Here is a 13,606-nt window from a genome sequence, read left to right on the forward strand (position 1 = left end):
AAAAAAGTCTGCAAAAATATTGTGTCAGCTGCACATCTACATACATATTCAGCAAACTATTGTCAAGAGTATGGCAGAGAGTACTTAGCATAATACCACATGTTAGGGTATGTGGAAGGGGAGAAGAATGAATACCTGACAAGATTTCAATCTCTAGTCGAAACCAACAAGTTGCTTTAAATGTTCAGATTGTAAAATGGTGCCCTCAAAAAATGCAACAATGCTGTATCATAATATCACTGAGTCACATTTGGAGTCCATCAACTCCTACAAATATTGTGGTCAAACAATTTGAGAGTAGGCCTATATCAAACAGAATGATCACATAGGCTCAGATATAGCTAAGGCAGGTGGTAGACTTCTGTTCATTGGCATGATACTGGGAGATTTCAATTGTTCTACAAAAACTTTTGTTTGAAATAGAACTGGGAACATTTCCTTTTGTGACAAAAGTGCTTATCAGCTGAACTATCCAAGTGTGCCTTGCGATCATACCCTTGCAGTTATAGTTTCACATCTTGATCCTACACATCTCAGTACTAAGTGAGAAATTCATTCTTAGAATAACTCTTAGGATGTGAATAAGCCACAAGGACTGGAAAAGATGAGAACTGAAGCATCTGTGAGGTGAGGTTACAGAAAGATGCAGGAGTTGAGACCTCATGGAATAACTTCCAGTGTACTAGAGGGAACCGCAGAGGGCAAAATTTGTATGGGTAGAAAGAGATTAAAATGTATCCTACATACTGAAGATGTTTGCTTGAATAACTACTCTGAGATGTAAAATTGATACAAGAGAATAATTTAGCTAGCTGTATCAAACCAGTCAGAAGATGGGGGAAAAAGATCTCCATGATATCATATATTCCAGGAGTCAGAAAATTAGGTTGATCTTCTGTGGAGTTCCGAAAACTGAAGTTATGAAGCTGAGCTGAGAATCTGAATATCTCCATTGGTAAAAGAATGGGCCACTGCAAGCTTCTGCATTCAAGTCCAGTCAGGCACACAGTTTTAATCTGCCAGTAAGTTTCAAAATAACACGCATTCCTCTGCTGATTGAAGATTCATTTTTTGTTTGAATATCTACATCTACATATATACTCCACAAGCCGTTGTACAATGTGTACTTCACACCACTGCTAGTCACTCTCTTCCCTTTTCCTCCCAGAAATAGAGTGAGACAAACTGATTGCCTTTATATCTCAGTACAAGTCCTAATCTCCCTAACTTTTCTTAACTGAGCTGGATGTGCAAAGGGGTGGCATAGTTTTGCACTTGGTGGAAAATACTGGTTCCTGAACATAATTTTTCAGATACATCATCTTCTTTCTGCAAGAATTTCCATCTGAGCTCATGGAGCATTTCTGTAACACTCTTGTGTTGATCAAACAGACTGGTAACAAATCTGGAAGCACACATATGAATTTCTTTGATAACTTCTTTTAATCCAACATCATTGGAGCAGTGGACACTTGACCAGTACTCATGAACAGGTTCAGTACAGGGTTTTACTTTTTAGCCTTGCTACACTTTTTTAGGAATCTTCAAATAAACCGTAGTTGGCCAATGGTCTCCATTACTGACCGTATCTATTAATTATGTTTCATGCCATAGATACACAATCAGTGTCAGTAGGTCAAGTGGGGAACTTTTAATGCTGTATTTTAGCATCACAGGAATGTTTTAATACCATATTTGAACATTATAGGAAAGTTTCTCCTAACCAATCACATCAACTTATAACCATCTACATTTAAAGCTAACTGCCATCTCAACAAGAAATTTTCTCAAAAATTAGCTGCCATTCATTGTACCAAATAAAAATTCTGTCAAAGTCATCCGGAATCCTCTCCTACAATCTTGCAACAACAGTATTTTTCCATACTCAATAGCATCATCGGGAAACAGTCTCAGTTTGCTGTCCACCCTATCTGACTCATTGTTTACATGTGCAGGAACAGGAACAGCCCTATCATACTTCAGTGGGCCACTCCTGATATTACATTTGTCTCTGATGAAAACTCGACAGCCAACATCACATTCCTTGCAAAAACAGGAGACAACTTTGGAGGAACCTGAGAGGTGAGAGGGTAAAAATGAAAAGTAGTTTAATAAACTCACTGGTATATGTGTATAAAAGACACTGGCATATCACAACAGTAACACAATTAAATTAACAAATAACATAATTGGAATGGAAGCTGTAAAGTGTGGAGTGGCTGTAGCAGCACTACTCTTGGAGCACGAGGGGCACCAGCCTGCAGATGAGCTGCTGGAGGAGTTTGGCACGAGAGCTGCTGACTTCGAGGACCGCCTCGTGGGTCACCTCATCCTCCTCGTCATAGCTGAGTGCACACCGGTTGGTGATGAGGCTCATCCCGAACACCGTCAGCCCGCAGTGACGCGCTGTCACTACCTCGTGCACCGTGCTCATGCCTGCAGAAATAAATACTGAACCGATATCTAACTGACTAAAACTAAGGGAAGATTCTATGAGCCCTATACTATACAGTTGCATCATGACATTTCTAATCACATCACAATGTTATTTGTTTATTTGTGTGAAGAATACATGAAACAGTAAAGACTGTATAGGAGTAAGCACAGAAGAATGAGGTGCTGTGTCCATGTAATTAAGTTTCAAATGATATTACACATACACAATTTATGTTTTTTGTAATAGTATTTAATAATATTCAGTGATAATGCTAATTTGATTCAAGCACCTGAGAGTTTATATTTAAATCACCTAAAACTGTGTTAATGATTCTCTCAGTAAAAAAAAAAAAAGAAAAAAAAGAAAAAAAAAACCTCAAAATTAATGACAACTCATTAGATGTGTGTATTTCACGATAATATACCATCATATACTATACCGTCATTGATGTCTATACCTCCAAGAGTATGCATGGATGCCCACAACATATTTATAACCACTGAGCTTAACAGGTTAGAAAACATATAAAATTGTGAGTGCATTCTTAGGGTGATTAAACAGTACAAGTAATAGATATGGTTTTAATTTAATATTTCTCAGAATCTTTTTGTAACTGCATTTAACAAAATATTTGTATATTAGTGCCTGTGTTCCCGGCCTATTTATATAGCTGTTAAAGTCCCTTAAATTCTCCGTTTATTATTAACGTAGAAAAATAATAGATTCTATTTGCTTCACTCAGATACCAACTCAAAAAGATATAAAACAAGGGAAAAAATAAATGAAAATCAAATCAAATAATTGAGCAGTGTAATCCCTCCAGGGGTTGTGTAAAAACATACTAGCTGTTTTTACCTTTGCATATGAGTCTCTGGGCACAGACAAATGTTTCGATTTATTTAGAGTTTTACATTACAAAGGATTGCCACTCTGCTGTTAATTTGTGCTATTTTCTTTTCAATGCACTGTTATGCAAGCATTATTTTAATTGATTTTTCAGGCCTACTATCAAACTCATTTGTTAATTATATATAAAAACAAAGATGAGGTGACTTACCGAACAAAAGCGCTGGCAGGTCGATAGACACACAAACAAACACAAACATACACACAAAATTCAAGCTTTCGCAACAAACTGTTGCCTCATCAGGAAAGAGGGAAGGAGAGGGGAAGACGAAAGGAAGTGGGTTTTAAGGGAGAGGGTAAGGAGTCATTCCAATCCCGGGTTTCCGCTCCCGGGATTGGAATGACTCCTTACCCTCTCCCTTAAAACCCACTTCCTTTCGTCTTCCCCTCTCCTTCCCTCTTTCCTGATGAGGCAACAGTTTGTTGCGAAAGCTTGAATTTTGTGTGTATGTTTGTGTTTGTTTGTGTGTCTATCGACCTGCCAGCGCTTTTGTTCGGTAAGTCACCTCATCTTTGTTTTTATATATAATTTTTCCCACGTGGAATGTTTCCTTCCATTATATTGATATCATTTGTTAATTAATGTGGCATGCTTCTTGGTGATAGTCAAGTGATAGTAACCGACTGCCATGTCGTGGCATATTCAGCCAAGACATACACACCATTCAAACAGTTACATTAATTTTGATTTATCAGACAAAGCTGACCTCTGAGAAGCAGTTATGCAGTATTACCAAGCCATTCCCTGGCAGAGGTGAGTCGAAATGACAGATTGTGATGAGTGAATCCAGTTTTACACAAGAGACTTTTCTTGTCAAAATCATCTACTTGTGGGACTGTGTCATCAGTAAGCAATTGGTTGTGCTGAGTGTAGAGTATTAAAATTCTCATCATGCTGAAGATTCTGTAAGCACAGAAACAAGCAACAATGGCATCATCTGCTACTGACACTGGAGGGTAAGTTTTTTACAACTACCTCACTCATGGTACAGTAATAGATTTGTGCTATTGTATCATCCTTTTATCTTTATTTGTGAAGGAGAAAAACAGTTTTGAATGTTATTTGCTATTTAGAAAGAAAACAAGACATAAACGTATATTGTTTGATATGTTATGTATAATACATACTGTATTTTGTCAAGTAAATAAATAAATGTTGATGTTTTGATGTGCTTTGAGGACATTTTTCATAATGTTTCAGTTCTTGACTTGTGGAGAACTTACCATATAACCCTTCTGAAGAACATCTCCTATGAATTTTGCTAGTTCCTTAATGCTGTTACTATATTTCAAATTTTGTAAGGTCAGTCCTTCATGACTACACTATCACCATTTTGGTGCCAAACATACAGTACACATCACTCAGAATACATGTGGTTTTGGGCACTGACTTACAAACAAACATGAACACTCATCAAAAATGAGTCTCATTACATAAATAATTCACCATGGGCACTACAGTACACACACTTGCCACAAGTTGTCAGTTGAGACAAAGTCACTCATGTAGAAGGAGCTTTAGGTACAGAAGGAGTAATGATGCTACTAGTTATTATAGATAGAAACAGAGTGGGACAACAGGCCACTAGCATGGAAGATAGCTACTTGTCACATGGAATGTGTTGAGGCAAGGTTAATAATTTTAAATGTAAAGTGTGTTGCCACCAGCTCAAAATATACATGGAAGAAAACTTTTACTGGTACCTTAATGATTATTTTAAAGTTAATTTGTAGTTCATTTTGGAAATCAAAAGAGTCAATAAAATGATGACAACTAGTTACAAACAAAAATGATGCACCACAACTTTTGGGCCTTCTGGATTGCAGTAATGTTAGTCAGAAGGCATTTCAAGATTGGCCATTATAATGTGCACACTAGTAAAATATGACATAATCAGAAAGTTTTGTTATTATCATAGTGTGTTACTATTAGCCACCAGATGTTGCAAACTGCAACTAACGCTTTGCCAAAGTATATTGTGAAGAAATTTTGGTGCTTTCAGTTAATAAACATACATAGCATCCTTAAAAAATCTTTCTTGGTAGTGAAACAGAACCACTGCCTCATCCCAGTACTCATTTCACCATAGTACTACAAGATCTGGCAACCTGCACTCACTCTACACAACAGTACAACAATCTATGATATCATCTACACTAAACATGAGGCTAGTGCTGACCCTTTGACTTCTGTAGAGAATCATAACTTTGGCAATTCATAGATGGAATGTCATCATGAGAGATGTCCACTGCGGGTACATCATAATTACCACTTGCATGTACTGCTGCTGTAAGGTGGATGGGTCCCAAGGAATTGTAACAAAAGTGAACAAATTTCATTATTTTGAAAACTTTTTATATAGTTTTACACAGTAGATAAAATAAATCAATAATGATGATGTTGTTGATGATATAATAATGATGCTGATGGAGCACAAAAATAATCATGCCATGATGGAGGTGGAATGAAGAGTATGATAATGTAGCCCTGCAACACATGCAGGAAGCAACTGTCAGTTAATGAGGGGAAACATAGAGGGGGGAGGTAAACTGAAGGGTTGGATGAAGTGGAATGTTGTTGACTATGGCTGGAAGTAAGAGAGAATTTGGGGACAATTTCATTATTGAGTAGCAGGAGGGATTAAAATTCTGGTGAGAGAGGCAGGATAAGGCATGGTGGGGCATTTAAGATGAGATATAACTTCAGTGGCACACCAGGGCACCTTAATTGATGATTAGTGAATGAGAATGTTAATGTTTTGAGTCCTGAAGTACTCCAAAGAAAAGCCCTAATAACTGGTGTATAAACAGCTGATAAGTAACATTTTGGGAAATAAATATTCCAGAACTACAGTTTTCTTTATTTATTTATTCTGTCATAATCATTTTAGAGGATAAGGCCTCATCATAAAATGGTCACCAGCATCATACTGCATTAACAATTGTAAAGACACCACAAAATATTGAGATGGAGGTCAAAATTACCCACACTTACTGAAACCAAATCATATATTGCCAATACATTATATGTCAAATGCATCAGATCACACTGAAAAGATTAAACAATAAAAATAAGTAAAATTATGTGAACCATCTCTTGCATATTACGAGGGTTGCTCAGAAAGTAATGCACCACATTTTTTTGTTCAACTATTCTTCATTGATCATAATGGGAATTACACATATGAAAGAATGGTGTTTTATTTACACACCCTATTTTTCCACGTAATCTCCATTCCATTCTATGGCCTTCCTCCAGCGCAAAACAAGGGCATGTATGCCCTGTTGATACCAATCCTTGTCCTGGTAGTGGAACCAGTGCTTTACTGTGTGAATCACCTCCTCATCAGTCCAAAATGTCTTCCACAAATGACATCCTTTAATGGCCCAAGTAAGTGGAAGTCTGAGGGGGCTAGATTAGGTACATCAGGTGTGAAACACCCATGGATAGTCTCCCCGACTGCTGCAAATCGTGGAGCTCCGCCGAACTGCCTTCTGATGACTTCACCTTTCATGTCCAGTGACTAACTGTAATTCTGTCAACAGCAGATGCTCCATAGACTTTGCACAACCATTTGTGAATATTCCCCACAGTTTCTTTCTATATAGTGAGAAATTCAATGATGGTACATTGCTTGTAACATACATCACCTACAGACACCATTTTGAAACTGTCCTGCAGCTACGCTATCTGTCGGAAGTGATGGAAACTTGGCACGCTCACTCAGGAGACTTCAAAAAATACACACATAATGTTTTGCATTCATAGCATTATTTTCGGGTAAGAAAAATGTGTGGTGCATTACTTGCTGGGCAAACCTTGTATATGATATATTAATATGGTACAGTATGGTTTCATTGAGCATGAGTAATTTTGGCCTTCATTAACATATTCTGTGGCCTCTTAGAAGATTAATCAGTATATGATGATTATCAGCATTTGATACTGAAGCTACAGCCTCAAAACTGACCATGTCAGACTAAATAAAAAATGAAATCAGTGGAAACTATGGAAGATGTACTTTCTGAAATACCTGAGAACTCTCACACCCTCAGCCACCATTGTTGTTGTTGTTGTTGTGCTATCCCATTGAAAGACTAATCAGTTGCAGCTCTCCATGCTGGTCTATTCTGTATGAGTCCCTTATTCCCTGCATGACTATCACAACCTACATCCATTTTACTTTGCTGTAGTCAAGTCTTGCTCTGTCTCTACAACCCCCCCCCCCCCCCTCCACACACACACACACACACACACACACACACACACACACACACACACACACACACACTTCTTTAAATTACCAAACTGATGATTCCTTAATGCCTCAGCTCAGGATGTGTGCCATCAGCCAATTCCTTATTTAAGTCAAGTTGTACCATGTCTTTTCTCACCAGTTTAATTCAGTGCCATCTCATTAGTTATTTGAGTTACCAACCAATCTTCAGCATTCTTCTGTAACATCACATTTCATAGGCTTCTTTTTTCTTCTTTTCCATATTGTTTGTTATGCTAGTTTCACTTCGTACTAGGCTAGATTTCAGACAAGTACTTTCAGAAAAGATTTTTTTTCCTATTCCCAGCCTGAATTTTTATATCCTCTCTAGTTCAGCCATTATCAGTTAACTAGCCATGTACTAAACTTAGTATCTCATTTCCTAATCTGATTTCCTCATCACCTGATTTAATTCGACTTGAATCCATATCCCTTGTTTTACTTTCATTGATGTTCATCTCATAACCTCTTTCCAAGAAAGTCTATTGTGTTTAAATGGTCTTCCAACTCTTTTGCCATCTCTGACAGATCTACAATGTAAGTGGCAAACCACAAAGTCTTCCTCCTGAACTTTAATCCCCTTTCATGATTTCTCCTTGTTTCCATTCACTTTTTGATCAGTGTACAGATCAAGTAACATCACTGACAGACTATAATACTGTCTCAGTCCCTTCTCAACCACTGATTTTTGTGCCCTTTGGCTCTTATAACTGCAGCCTGCTTTCTGTATGAGTTGTGGATAACATTTTGTTTCTTGTATCTCATCCCTGTTACCTGCATACTTTCAAAGAGTGTATTGCAGTCAACACTGTCAAAAGCTTTCCCTAAATCTACAAATCCTATAAATGTAGGGTTACGTTTCTTCAACTTGTCTTCTATAATAAGTCATAGAGTTGGTCTGCCTTGCGTGTGCTTAAATTTCCCCAGAGCCCAAGCTGGTCTTCACCAAGATTGGCTTCTTCCAGTTTTTCCATTCTTCTGCAAATATTTAGAGTCAATATTTTGCAACTATGACTCATTAAACTGATGTTATTGAAATATTTACGCTTGTTAGCACCTGTCTTGTATAGAATTGCAATAATTGCATTCTTCTTGATGTCTGAGGGTACTCCACCTGTCTCAAACCTTGCATAGCAGGTAGGACAGTTTTGTCATGGCTGGCTCAGGATCCCAATCATGCTGAGAGAATGTAATCTACTCCAGGTGCCTTCTTTCAACTTGGATCTTTCAGTGCTCTGTTAAATTCTTCTCACATCAGAGTGTTATCTCCCATCTCATGTTCATCTGCTTCTTCTTCTCTTTCTATAACAACCAATAGAGACTATAAAAATACATAAACTTTTCTTGCTTCCAAAATTAAGTGCTGAAAGGATGTCATTTCAAGACTGCTGATGACACGAAGAAGAATACTTTCTAGATCTGCATAGCAATGTGGAAACTTGTGAGGCAAGTGTGCGGGTAGAGAGGAGAGGACTACTCTGAAGGTCACAAGGGCTGAACATCTCTAAACTGAATAAAAATGTTTTGTTTGTACTTTTCACAAATCTGGAAACTAAGTAAAATTTGTAGTACACTTCTTACCAACTGCATCAGTACCCAGTGCCTTGAGGCAGCGTGTTTCTGCAACAGTCTCAAATGCAGGACCACCTTGTGCAGTGTATACTCCTTCTTTGATGATCTCAGCGATGCCCATCTCTTTGGCAACAGACATGACTTTTTTCCTTATTCCTCTGTCATAACATTTTACAGTGGCAGGGAACCGAGGTCCAAACCTGTTGGAAGAAGGAGAATTAGTTTGTTGATTATTTTCATGTTCAATAGATCAGGATTGCAATCTCTACGTATTTAATGAAATGAATCAGTTCCATAATTTTAGTAAAATGAAACAACGGAAATTCCAGGTAGCAATATCAACAATGTAGAAAAAGATATATTGCTACCTACTGTAATGATGACACATTAAGTTGCAGGCAGGCACAATTAAATGACACTTACACATAAAGATTCAGCCACAGCCTTTGCCAGAAGAAGAAAGAGAAACACACACCATTCGTTCACTCAAGCAAGCACACATCATACACACATGGCCACCAACTCCAGCAGCTCAGACCAGAATGCCAATGGCCATTGGCATTCTGGTCCAAGCTGTCAAAGTTGGTGGTCATGTGTGTATGAGATGGATTTGCTTTGTGAATGAATGGTGTGTGCTTCTCTTTTCTTTTCTGATGAAGCCTGTGGTTGGAAGCTTATGTGTGTATGTTTGTTAATTGTGCCTATCTGCAGCTTAATGTGCCATCTTTACAGTTTACAACAAGTAGCAATCTGTCTTTTCCTGCCATCATTTTAGTAGGTTTTTCAGTGAAAAACCTGGCAACATACTTACCATGCTTACACAATTGCCTTAAGATTATTATTATTACTCTTTTTAATACATTAATTTATACTTAATCTCTCTCTCTCTCTCTCTCTCTCTCTCTCTCTCTCTCTCACACACACACACACACATACACACACACACACACACACACACACACACACACACACACAGAACCTATGTTGTTATTACACATTCAAAAATTCTGCTGTGGAACAGAAAGAGTTACCAAGAAGATATGATTCAAGTAAAGTGTTATGAAATTCTTTATATCACTGGATAGCTGATTGGCTGAATGCCTCAGTCCTTTTTGTGCCACATTAAGGCTGACTGTGATGTGTAGAGTACATCATTTCTCTATTTCATAATTTAGGAGGAGCCTACCCCAGAAGTGCCTAAGCAAGCCTTTATATTTCTCAGTTGTAGGTGATATAAAAATTAAAGAAATAATGTACTTTGCTTACAGCCATTCCATAATCTCATATGTGGTAAGTGACTCATCCAGTCGAGCTAAAATTTTCAGAGTCCAAATACAACTTGACTACCTGGATTAGGAAATGAGTCAGAGTAACTGAATATCTACTGCTCCTGTAATCACTACTTTACCATGGCCCAGCAGAACAGACAAATTCTTCCACATCATCTAGCTGTACACATGCACTGTCATAATTATCTGTTCCTAAAATTAGCACTGACTAGCTGAAAAGTTCATAAAGTTCAGTACATATCTGGACCAGCTTAAATGATTTAGGTGACACTTGAATTGATGTACGATCTACACAGGGTTTATTCCACTATACATGGATAAGCACATTTGTTCAAAAGCTGGGAGCATTGACTTGATATAAGCAAATACATGATAAGATATGGAAAATGTGGCCACTGAATACTGAAGTTTATATTCAAGTCCATCTAACAAAACTGCACCATTAATTCATAGAAATTCCAACAAAATTCCATAGAACCATTCCTATCACCAAATTAACTTTATTATTTATAACTACTACTCACTGCTCAGCTTAACGTATGATTTTTACAGAGTCACAAATTAGGCTAATTCTGAAAAAGACATACATATCAAAGACTTTTAGAGTATTGATGATACTAGCAAACCTGGCAGAGCCCGCACCCAAACCACTATACCTCTCGTGTTAACAACCACACTACAACGGCCTGATGCTACAGTAACTGCAAAATCAGCTAGCCAGAGCTGTTGAGCTTCCTTACTTATAAGCTGCCCCATCTCCATGGCTTTTCATGTAGCAAATCTGTGACAGATCACATATTATCAGTTTACTGTAAATTGCTTAAATTAAGTGCCTTTCACATGAGTTATAAGTGGCTAACAAGAGAAAAGAAAAACAAGACTAATTTGTTGAATCTATGCCAATTAGTACATCAGACTGATAGTTTTTAATACTGTTCACAGTTTCAGAAATTGATCATATACATAAATGTATGCAAATAATATTAATAGTAACTTCATACTTTTATAATGAAGTACTGTTTGAGAAAATTGCGCAAGTATTCAGTCTAATCTTCATGAAATGTTCATAAATGTAAATTTGTGAAATTCAGATAACAAAAAACATGGTATTCTATGACTACAGTATCAATGAGTCGCAGCTGGAATCTGTCAACTCACACAAATAGTTTAGTGTAACAGTGAAACAGAATGATCACATAGGCTCAGTCACACATAAAATAGGTGGCAGACCTTGTTTTACTGGTAGAATACTGGGGAAATGCAATCAGTCTACAAAGGAGATTGTGAACAAAACACTTGCAAGACACATCCTAGAATATTGCTCCAGTATGCCAAACCCAAAGCAAATAGGACTAACAGTGGATGTTGTACGTATACAATGGAGGTAGCATGAATGATCTCAGGTTTATTTGACTCATGGGAGAGTGCCGCAAAGATGCTGATGGAAGAGAACTGACAGACTAGCCTAATTACAAAGTTTCAAGAACTGACTTTAAATGATGACTCTAGAAATATGCTACAACCCCCTACATATTGCTCCCATAATAATCATGAGAACAAGATTAGATTAATTACAGCATGCACAGAGGCATTTAAACAGTAATTCTTCCTGCACTCCATAAGTCAACAGAATGGAAAAAGCCCTAATAACCGGTACAAAGGAATGTGCCCACTGTCATGCAGTTCACAGTGGTTTTGCAAAATACAGATGTAATAGATGCAGGAATCATTTCACATAACTTTCTGAACAGCATGGTAGCAAGCTGGTATGACATGGGCATCCAAAAACTGCCACAGTGTCTACAAAAATGCATCAACAGAAATGGTGATTATGTCAAAAAATAGCTAAATGTTTCTACAATGTAAACCATTGTAGAAATAAACAGGTCTATGTACCTATAAAAAAATAGGAGACCTTACTTTTGGAATTACCCTCGATGTTATGTCATGGGCCCATCCAGATGGCCATGCATTAGCTGCTCCAGGACTGGGGGAGGCACGCCCAGCAAATTAACTAGGAGGGCCAGTATGCTGTCAGCCTGGATGTGGCTTTTAGGCAGTTTTCCGCCTTGCAATAGATAAATACTGGGCTGATTCCCAAGTCCCACCTGAGTTTCATGATTTGCAAACATTTCAAAAACAATCTCACCCTTTCACAAGTTAGAGCTCTAGATACAGACAAATATGTTATACAAATTCTGTCCCAGGGAGAAGGAGCAGTTACAGGAAGGGTGAGGATAGGGAGAGCATCTGACTGCTCTCATAAATGGACGTTATCAAATCAAGAATAACATGTCAACCCCATGAACATATGGGGTAAGGCCAAGAAAAAGATGATGATGAAGACGAAAGAAGACAATTGTCGGGCAGAGGAGTCATTATCACCAGTAATTTTGTTTCTGCATTTTCTGAGAGCCGATGTAGTTGCTTATTATGTAGCATGTCAATAACCAGTATTTACAAAGACCCTACATAATATTGTTTGTTGTACTGTGCCAGACTGACCATATTAAGGATGGAAGCAACAGTCCACTTTTGAGCTCCTGCTTCCTGATCAATTTTCTGCTAGGTAACTGCTATAATTTAACCTGACACCTACCTTCAACAATCCCTGCTGTCTACAGTAAAGCTGAAGCCTTATTGCAACTTAGCAACCCAGTACTAAGCCGAGGTCAGGGCAAGTAATAACTGTGGTCCATCAAGTTTAATTCCCATTTATGCAATGAGTTTGTCATCTTACACAAAAACATGCTACAAAAGTTATTTGTTGTGTGAACTCAAACACATCCTGCCCAGGCCTGTTAGGAAACTGCTGGTATCAGAGTGTAGACACTACAACATGGCAGTCATCCACGATAGTAAACAAATGAGAAGCTGGGCTGCCTGAAAGGTGAAGAGCAGAGTGGGGAAATCAGGCACGCATCCCTCTCACAGGGCTAGTAACCTACACCCCAATGTTCCATGCTCCTTGCATGCTCCATACTCCATGCTCCATGCAGAATTACATATGATCATAAGTACTGTCAGTCCATTCTGATATTGTGAGGATCTTACTCAGACCCCACCATAGACCAGAATTAGTCTCTTCACTTATTTCAAAATAAGAAAGAAAATAATGAGTAATG

At 37.9% G+C, this 13,606-nt stretch overlaps 1 protein-coding gene across 1 annotated transcript in view; it reads right to left on the minus strand.

Annotated features, from left to right (window-relative positions):
* Window positions 1-2,107: 2,107 nt before the first annotated feature.
* The window catches only part of LOC126474953 (purine nucleoside phosphorylase), an 87,205-nt gene continuing 75,706 nt past the window's right edge, over window positions 2,108-13,606 (minus strand). The window contains exons 5-6 of the mRNA XM_050102472.1: window positions 9,202-9,392; window positions 2,108-2,436 (exon numbers count right to left, since the gene is read on the minus strand). Of these exons, the coding sequence (XP_049958429.1) occupies window positions 2,231-2,436; window positions 9,202-9,392 (397 nt within the window). The 3' untranslated portion in view covers window positions 2,108-2,230. The remainder of the gene's footprint in view (window positions 2,437-9,201; window positions 9,393-13,606) is intronic.

The sequence above is a fragment of the Schistocerca serialis genome, chromosome 4, assembly GCF_023864345.2.
Source record: "Schistocerca serialis cubense isolate TAMUIC-IGC-003099 chromosome 4, iqSchSeri2.2, whole genome shotgun sequence".
Classification (NCBI taxonomy): domain Eukaryota; kingdom Metazoa; phylum Arthropoda; class Insecta; order Orthoptera; family Acrididae; genus Schistocerca; species Schistocerca serialis.